The 9,384-nt window shown below is 46.0% G+C and overlaps 1 protein-coding gene across 1 annotated transcript in view; it reads left to right on the forward strand.

The window, feature by feature from the left end:
• The window catches only part of E2F7 (E2F transcription factor 7), a 35,431-nt gene extending 26,457 nt beyond the window's left edge, over nucleotides 1-8,974 (forward strand). The window contains exons 7-12 of the mRNA XM_070408765.1: nucleotides 305-490; nucleotides 979-1,048; nucleotides 3,314-3,830; nucleotides 4,919-5,174; nucleotides 7,070-7,491; nucleotides 8,804-8,974. Coding sequence (XP_070264866.1) covers nucleotides 305-490; nucleotides 979-1,048; nucleotides 3,314-3,830; nucleotides 4,919-5,174; nucleotides 7,070-7,491; nucleotides 8,804-8,974 — 1,622 coding nt within the window. The remainder of the gene's footprint in view (nucleotides 1-304; nucleotides 491-978; nucleotides 1,049-3,313; nucleotides 3,831-4,918; nucleotides 5,175-7,069; nucleotides 7,492-8,803) is intronic.
• Nucleotides 8,975-9,384: the final 410 nt, after the last annotated feature.

The following is a 9,384-nucleotide window of genomic DNA, read 5'->3' on the forward strand; positions in this document are numbered from 1 at the left end:
AAATGTTAGGTCCCTTCTATTTTGGGGTGAAAAACATCTTGCTCTACTTGTATTGCAGTTTAGGTAATTTTAGAACATATATGGAGTTAGTCTCACTTTATAGTCCTCCACTAGCTTAAAAAGAATTGTACATCAGAAGAAATTGGGGTTTGAGACAGGCTCATATAATTCCTTGGAGTGTCAGTTTCTCATTTATAGGGTAGCTCCATTACAATGATAGGCTTTCCAAGCCGTATCTTAAAAAGGTAAAGTTATCCGGAATGATAGCTGTGTAACAACACTGCCAAATCTTCCGTTTATGTAGATGAAGAACTAGTGGATGTTGCTGCATCTGTCTTACCAGAACTGAAAAGTGAAACTTACAGCAAAGTTCACGTCTGTGCTGCACAGAAGCTGGCTCGACGTGGCTCCTTCAACAGAGTTCCAGCTTCTGAGAGGAGTCACAGGAAAGTGAACTCGGGACCCAGCAGCCCTTCCAGGGAAGAACAAGGTACCTACCTGCCTTTGCTGAACCCTGGACTCCATCAGCCCATGTCATCGTAGCCTTACCCACGCGCTGGCACTTTAAATCCAGTCGCCTCTCTAGGCCCTGCCTGTTTTTTCACTACCCTGAAATGGGACAACTATTGGGGGTAGAGAGTTGGTGACTTCACAGGGTGTGACCAGGGGCCTATTCCTTGATATTGATCCTAGTCAGCCTGGAAGATCAATTAGCTTGCCACGATGGCCTGTTTGATGCATCTCAAAAATGCATCCGACTTACAAAGCAACACTTGTTTTGTTTTTCTTCCCAATTCTCGATGAGACCTGAATTTACCAGTAACAGCTAGCTTCTCAAAATGTCTATCTTTGAATCAAAACCAGAATAGACTTGAGATAGTCTTAGAGTCCCTAAGCTGTGAAAATGCATCCTGCTATAAAAAACTGGTATGTATACGTCTCTTGCTGTATTTCTGAGACCTTCCTTTTCCTTTATAGGACCAGATGGCTTCCTAGAAATTGGAAGTCTGGCAGCTATTTACCAACAGCAAATAGAAGACAAGCCACAGTAAGTCTTTTAAAAACTCCAGGTGTATTATTCTTCTCTATTTCCGAATGTTAACTTGGACTAAATTGAAATGCTACCCACCCAAAGGTAACTTTTAGCAATCTTGCTCCTAAGTCAGCCATTTGTTTATTGAAAAGTTTGTAAGTTTATCCTTTATGCAAAACAATGTGCATGATATAGCATCAGGGACACAAAAGTACAAAAAATTATCTCCTGAGCTATGAAAGCTTATAGGGAAAAAAGTTAAACAAATGCCCCCAGAAAGACAAATCACTACTAGTGTGACATGAAAAATGATGGATCATAGTCCATGAGTCACTTTGTCATCATTGTAACACGTGACTGCCAGGTACTAATCCAAAAGTTTTATGTATATTAACTCATCTAATCATAACAATCTTTTTTTTTTTTAAATCCTCACGAGAGGATTTTTTTTCCATTGATTTTTAGGGAGAGAATAGAAGAAAGGGAGGAGGGGAGAGAGAGAGAAACATCGATGGGAGAGAGAAACATCGATATGAGAGAAACACATCAATTGGTTGCCTCCTGCATGCACTCCACCAGGGCTGGGAACTGAACCCACAACCCAGGTATGTGCCCTTGACTGGTAATTGAACCTATGACCCTTTGGTGCATGGGCCGACACTCTAACCACTGGCCAGGGCTAGTCATAACAATCTTTTGAGGTTGGTACTGTTATTCTCCTTTAACAGCAGTCACATGTTATTAGAGGAAATGCTAAAGAAGGAACAAGAGGCGTTTTTAATGACTGATTTGGGAAGAAACAGATTCTGAGGCAGGCTCAGGGAGTGGAGGGACAGCAAGCTGATTAACGATAATGATTTACCCAAATAGGATAGTGAAAGGAAACACCATTCAGAAGAAGAGCTTAGGGTGTTGGAGGTAAGTAGGCCAAGTTGGCAAAAAGCTTTGAAAGCCAGGTGGAAGGGTTTGGATTTAGGAGACAGAAGGTGCAAACTATTGCAGATTCACCAGGGAAGACCATTCTGGCTGCTTTAAGCAGGTGGGATTGGAAGTAGAGAATATCCTCTAGGTGAGCAGATCACAGAGCAGAGCATTTGCAGCAATTCTGTGGTGCAGGCCTGAGCTGGCGCAGCCAGAGGTGGAAAGCAGTGGGAACGGTGAGTCAGCAGGACCTACCAGAGCAGGAGGAGGCATTGCAGAAATACCTGGGTCTCAGATGATGGTGACAGTGGTGGAGATGGAGAGACTGACGGGAGACGGCTGGGGGTAGGAAGGTGTGTGATGTGCTCAGTGTGGACACAGAGCTGAGTAATAGCGATTGCTTACTCAGAGGGGCCTGTGGTTGAGAGTCACTCAGCACTGCAGCCCGGAGCACTCCATTTTATTCCCAGCAGCACAGTGGACAGTGAGATTGTGGGCAACCCAGGTCTCAGTGATTCCAACAGAAAAGTAGTCAGAAATCCCTGTTCTCTGTGTACCAGTTTCTAAAGGAGTTTCCTCATCTATTTCCAAAAATATACTGAACATATAAACATTTTGTTTTTTAGTATTTGGAAATTTTTTTGTATAAAAGGCCAGATAATGTTTATAATCTCACATATTGATGGGCCTTGATTTTGAATGCGTTGCCTAAAAAGTCTATAGTAATACTGAGCAGAATGGGACAAGAATGACAGAAAAGAATAATTTTGTAGATGAGTGTATTTCCTCACTCGTTGCCCACTTCATTTGTCTCACAGAGGATTTGAGACGAATGGGATGTATCCTTGAAATCAAAGTTGTCCAGTCTCTTAAGCAGCCCGGATCTCTCACGGTGACTGAGCAAGAGGCCCCTCTGGGTGACCTTCAGGAGATTGCTTACCCTCTGAACCTCAGTTTTGTTCCCTAGTAAACTGGGGGGATGAGAGTGGCGACTAATATTATAACAGTTGTGTAAAGTATTATAATGTTGTGCTAATTATTGTAGTACCCATGTGCCTGGTAAGCGGTACCTGCTGGGTAATTGATAACTATTAGATGTGGAAGGGGCCAGTATTAGCTCTAAACAGATCATCCCAGAGCAACTCCCCCATTAGCCATCAGCTCCTCCCCCACCCCCCACCTCGCCAACTGTTGATCCTGGTTATACCTGGTCATCGCCTCTGCGGTTAGGTTACCTAATGTGTGTACAACCAAGCAGTATTCCCCACTCTTGCTTTGGTGCGTCTCTTCAGAAAAGTAGAGTCGGGAGTTGGTAGAATGTGGTAACTCAGTGGTTCCTGTTGTTTCTTTTTATTACAGGGGCAAAGCCTTGGACGGAGAGGGGGTGACGCTTCCATCCAGCAGCCTGGACCCCGCTGCTCCTTTCCCTGTCCACCCTGTGGACTCAGAATACTGTGTCAATCCTTTAGTCCACCAGGTGTTTTCCGTGCCTCAGACGGACTTGCAGGCCTTCTCCACACAGAATGGTCTGAATAGACAAGTAGGTGTCTCCCTCGCTTCTGCGGCCTCAGATGTGGAGAGCCTGAAGCCAGGCCTGCTGGCCGGCCAGCCCCTGCTGTACGTGCCCTCCACCTCTCTGTTCATGCTGTGCGGGAGCCTGCAGGAGGGACCGCCCCCGGAGCCCGGGTCCGAGAGGGACAGCAGAGGCTCAGAGGCCTCAGCCGCAGCGCTGTGGTCCACACCTGCAGCCCAGAAGCGCCTGGGTGAGGAGAGGCAGCTGCCAGAGGAGGAGGAGGAGGAGGAGGAGGAGGAGCCGGCCGCTAAAAGACAAAGCAGGGGCTACGAAGACGGCCCTCTGTCCCTGGTCATGCCCACGGTAAGGGCGTCCCGGTGGATTCTTGGGTGGGTGTGTTTAGGGACGTCCCGTTACCAGAGCTTCTTCCTAATGAGGACACACTGAGGTTAATAAGCTACTGAGTCTGGAATAGGGGGTATTTCATGGGCCACTTGCATATTTAAGGCCTGAACTAGCTTTCCCCAAAAGGCTTGCCGTAAAGTAGTACTGTAAGAAAAGTAAGTGATTTTTATAAAAGTCACACTTCGTATAAAATGACAAAACGTTTAAAGAAAAGTTTTACCCATAATGCCACCACACAGAGGCCACCACTGTTCACACGCCTGTATATTTCCTCCTGGTCTTGTTGCTGTCCTTTTGTTTTAAATACATTGAGATCACCGAACCGTCTTAATCCAGGACTCAGCTAAGTTCCAGAGTCCGGAATGCGGACACTACTTCACTTTCAGAGCCTGTGCTTGGTCAGTTTTCATCTCTGCTCAGAGATCCCGTCTCCCTCCCCACGAAGTGAAAAGAGCAAACACAGGAGCTGTCCACGTCTCCCACTCAGTGGCCATGCAGAGGTTGATGAGGCGTGACCAGTGAGACTCGCAGAAGCAGGAGCACTGGCATTGCAGCGGGTTGTAGTGGGTCAGCTGGGCACCCTTCATGGGAATCAGTTCATTAATTAAGGCCCTTTCTGCTGCCGGGGCAAATTTTCCTAAGTGTGTATGTAGTGTGGGTTGCAGAACAGAAATGAAAGACTGACTGGTATGTGCCTTAGATAACCAAGACAGCTTTGGGCCTCCCCACAATTCTTACCAGGCCCCTCAAAGACTGGTATCATCACCCTTCCTGTGCTGGCAGCTCAGAAACATTGCACAATCTGACCATCATGGCCCGTTTTCCCGTTTATGAAAATCTCCGCCATTTTTATGCTTGAGGCGTGACGCTGATTTTCAGGCCATTCCTAAAACGTGACTGAGACAACAGACATACACAAGTCACTGTTGTACACAGCTGTGTTTGACCTTCCTGTTCTATGGTAGTTGTTTTGGTAAAGCTGTTATTAAGATTTGCTGCTGGGATTTTTGACTTGCTTTTCTGGTTCCTGGTTTGGTTGTGCTTAGAAATCCGCAGATTCCTCAGATGTTGCCTCTCCCAAGATGCGGGGTAACAGGGCGTCTGTGTCCCTTGAAGACATGCCCTTGAATAGCCACCTGCCTGCTGCAAGGGGCGTTTGGGGAAAGGCTCCAGCACATGGCTTTGTTTCTTCCGAGTGGAGAAGTCTTCCAAGGAACACAGAGATTGAAAAGCCTTTGCAAGAAAATGAAGGCACCACCGAGCCCTCTTTGCTGCAGTGTCTTTATGTGCAGCCACCAGCCGGTAAGGAATGTCATCATGTCCCGAAGGCCCTTGGGGTAATCGATGATCAGTTGGATTTTTAAATCTTGTTCTGTGTCACCTGACCAAAGCAGTTCATTGATGAGCCTCTTTTTACTCTCAGCCCTCTTGTTTCCTCCACTGATGAAACGAAGGGAGAGGCTGCTTAGACTTTCGCCAACCTCCAGGTTAATGGGGAAATAATTACGCAAGTGATTTTTTTTAAAAAAATGTATTAAACTTTATTTGCTAAAAAAGCACAATAGTCCTGACCAGGTGGCTCAGTTGGTTGGAGCCTTGTCCCATATACCAAAAGGTTGTGGGTTCCATTTCTGGTTAGGGCACATACGTAGGTTGTGGGTTCGATCCCCGGTTGGGGCACCTACAGGAGGCAACTAATCAATGTTTCTCTTTCACATCGATGTTACTCTCTCGCGCCCTTCTTCTAAAATCAATAAAAAAACATATCCTTGGGTGAGGATTTAAAATTTTAAAAGGCACAACAAATTCAAAAAATGATTCTTTTTTATAATTCGGCTGAGTCTGGCATTGGTTCAGTGTGACAGTATGGGCCAGTTGGCCACTGTGTGCACCTAGTGTGCTGACCTCTTGAATGTCCAGAGGGACGGAGCCTGTGACCGGTCTGGTGGCAGGGCTGCAGCAGAAGGGCTGGGTGTGAAAGCCACCTGTTGTCTGGGAGCGAAAGGCGCGCCTGCAGCCACCCTCATTGGTAAAACGGCAATCACAACAGCACCTGCTTCATGGGGGGAGGGGTGCTGTGAAAACGCAGTTCAATAAGAATACATCTGAAGCATTTAGAATAATAGTGTCTGACACTTAGTAAGACTCAGTAAATGCTGTTACCATTTTGAAGTAAAGCTGAAATATAATAGACACCTAATTTAGATATGCACAGAGTACATGAAGCTGCTCTGGATGGAAAGAGACTTAAATTGATTTTCCTCAAGTCCTTGTTCACTTCACAGGTAGGTAGGAACTGGTTATTATTCGCTCCTCTAGAAGACATTCTTTATTCCTTTAGCAAGTATTCTGTGAGAGTTTAAACGTGATTCTCAGTGTTACAGATATATTGAACAAAACCCAGACGCAGCCATGGGCCTTTTGCCTCTGTGGTACAGCCCAGGGATTCCTCCTCAGCACACTTACAAGTGCACAGAACACAGGGATTACAAAGGAAGCCAATTATATGGAAACTAGAGGCCCGGTGCATGAAATTCCTACAAGCGGCTTGGCCCTCACAGCCCCGGCTTCATCCGGAAGGTCACCGGGAAGGATGTCCGAAAGGTCGTTCGGCTGTCTGGTCTAATTAGCATATTATGCTTTTATTATTATAGATACAGTTAGAAAAATGTTTTTTAACTATAGTAATAAAAATGTGACAGAAAATCCAGTACTCTCATAATTTCAAAATTGTGATGAGCGTAACAGTCTATTCAGAAATCTGCCATAGCTGTAATGTTCTATGAATATATCTGTGTTTGTTCTAGTGACAAAGTCAAGGTAGTAGTAACACTGTTGTGATGTGTTGCCCATGATCTTAACTGAGGGAAATATAAATTTCAGCTACAGTTCATAGAAGTAAAGATACAGTTTTTCCCATCCAAGTTCCATTCCTCCTCCATTTCAATGCAGTGGTGTTCACATTGAAATACCCCTCGGAAGACACAGGCATCCACCCAGTTCTCACATAGAAATATGGGGGGTTTCAGCCAGAGCTGCTGCTGCAAAGAGGCAATGCCAACTGGGAGAGCATAGGGGAGGGGCTGACTGCTCAGGTGGGGTTGATTCACTGGGGGCTCCCATTTGCAAGTGCCCTGAGGAATTTGAGCTTGAATGAGACCTACATTCTGACTTTCGCCTTGTTCTGCTTGTTTCAGGATTAAATGGTCTCAATGTGCTCTTACCTGGCAGTCAGACCCCTCATGCTATGAGACCACCTTCGGGTCAGCTGCCACCCCTCGGTGTCCCTTGCATGGTCTTACCATCTTCGACACTGGGCCCATTTCCTGTTCTCTACTCTCCCACAATGGCCGGGCCGGTTTCCCCTGCCCCTGGCTCTGTCCCAAACACGGGACCTGGGTGTTTCCGCTTGCCAGGCCTCGGATCAACGCCTCATCTTCTCATCGGCCCTGCAGCCCTGGTTAACCCAAACTCCTCAACACTCCCTCCGGCAGACCCTCAGCTTCAGGGTCCCCACTCACTTAACCAGAGTCCAGTAATGTCCAGACCGCACAACGCCACCCAGCCCACATCCCCAGTGTACGAAGGACACCCAGGCTCTGTGGTGAAATTACAGCAGGTGAGTCCTGAAGTTTTGTTTCCATTTGCACAAGAAGGCTCATGGCTCTGGGACGGGGGTGCCTGCATCTCACCAGCTTTGGTTTTAGTCACCTGACTGCAGGGCAGCGGCACCGGGTGTGGTTCTCCCAGCTTCCCCGACAGACCCCATTACCTGCTTATAAAGTACAAACACCTATGGCAGGAGATCCGTGCTTTAAAGACAAAAAATGTTTCTTATTTGTTTTTAATTAGAGGAAATTATTTTAGGCTTAGTTCAGGTAAATTTTTGATGAGTGCTGAATGTTCAGATTCTCCAAGTTTTCATTTCGTTAGGTCCATAAAGGAGACCACCCTGAATTTTAATTGTGCAGAAACAAGATAAACTTTGGAAGTCTTGATACTGACACAAAGATTTTTAGCATCTGTCATTTCTTAAAATGCAGTGTTTAGGAGGCATCTATATGCATACACACTCAGAATAGAGGCAAATGTACATATATAAGTGTATATGATTAATATAAATTAATCAAACTATATTTCTCCCCCAAACTCTATTTATACTTTAGTCAATAAGTATTTGTTGAATTCCTTTCATGCATTAAGCATTTTTCAGAGTGCTTTCTCTCAGAAAGAAAGAGTTATGTTGCAGCAAAAAAATATTTTAAACATGTTATTCAGAGGCTCAGAAGTTTAGTAGATGTTGAAATAAGCATGGTAGTTTTTAAACAAGGCTATTAAAACGTAACATATACTTTTTGATCATCAGTTATGTGCCAGGCACTGACCTAGGCAGTGAGGGTATAACAGTAAACAGGATAATAGTCCTGCCCTCCCAGAGCTTGTTAAGGGGATACATGTTTAACATTTAACAGGAGAGGATAAATATCAATAAACAAAAAGAGCCAAGAAACATATACTTACTATTTGCCTGGCATGCTCTAAAGTACCTTATCAGTATTATATTATTCAGTCTTTACAACCTCTAAAGTCAGTACTTTTATCATCCCCATTGTATGGATGAAGAAACTGGGGGACATACTGGTTAAATCATTTGCCCAAGGTCACACGGCTAATTATGGCAGAGCCCAGACCCTGGCTCCAGGTGCCACGCTTATAAATTCTTTGTTAGGCTGCCTTTCTGCACACAAGGTAAGTTAATGTCCAATTGTGGTAAGTGTTGAGGAGATACGTCGCATGAATGTGATAGAAAAGCGAAGAGGAGGGACCGTCTGCTTAGGGACCATAATGACACAGGACTGGGCTTCCAGTTTAGAGACTGAGAACAATTTGACTTCACTTCTGCTTTTATTTACTCTGATTTTCTTTTGTAGTCCCCAACTCCAGGGACCCCCAAGAGCACCCGACACACACATTGTGAGACATTCTTCAAGACGCCCGGCAGCCTTGGAGACCGGGTCCTTAGGAGAAGACAGAGCAAGCAGTCGCAAAACGCCAGCTCGGCGCAGCGGAGACTTGAAATACCCAGCGGCGGTGCCCACTAGCCGGGTGCTCTGCCCAATGGTGTGCCTCAGACCGCCTGAGCTTCCCTGTCCGTCACAGGTCAGGTCCTGGCGCTGGAGCGAAGCAGAATGCACGCCATCGCGCCTTTCACCCTCCGGTCCTCACGTCAACTTCCCATCACCATCTATTCTCCTGAAAGTCATTGTTACTAATTGCACGTTTAGTACCAGTTAGCGCCCAGACTCTGTGCCTGGTGTCGCAGGGAAAGCGCCCGCTGACTTGTGGTTTTGCTCCAAGAATTCTCTATTTGCTCGAAGTAGATCGGAACAGGCTACTGGAGCCAGTGGTTTCCCTAAAGGCGGGGCCTGTCCAGCACTTAGCCAGGGTGAGTGTCCCTGACGTGTCTTTCCACTCGCCCTGAGTAGATCTGTGGTGAGAGAGCCTTCCTTCC

Source organism: Myotis yumanensis, unplaced genomic scaffold, assembly GCF_028538775.1.
Source record: "Myotis yumanensis isolate MYYU_CA2020_CCGP unplaced genomic scaffold, mMyoYum1.0.hap1 SCAF_3, whole genome shotgun sequence".
Lineage (NCBI taxonomy): Eukaryota > Metazoa > Chordata > Mammalia > Chiroptera > Vespertilionidae > Myotis > Myotis yumanensis.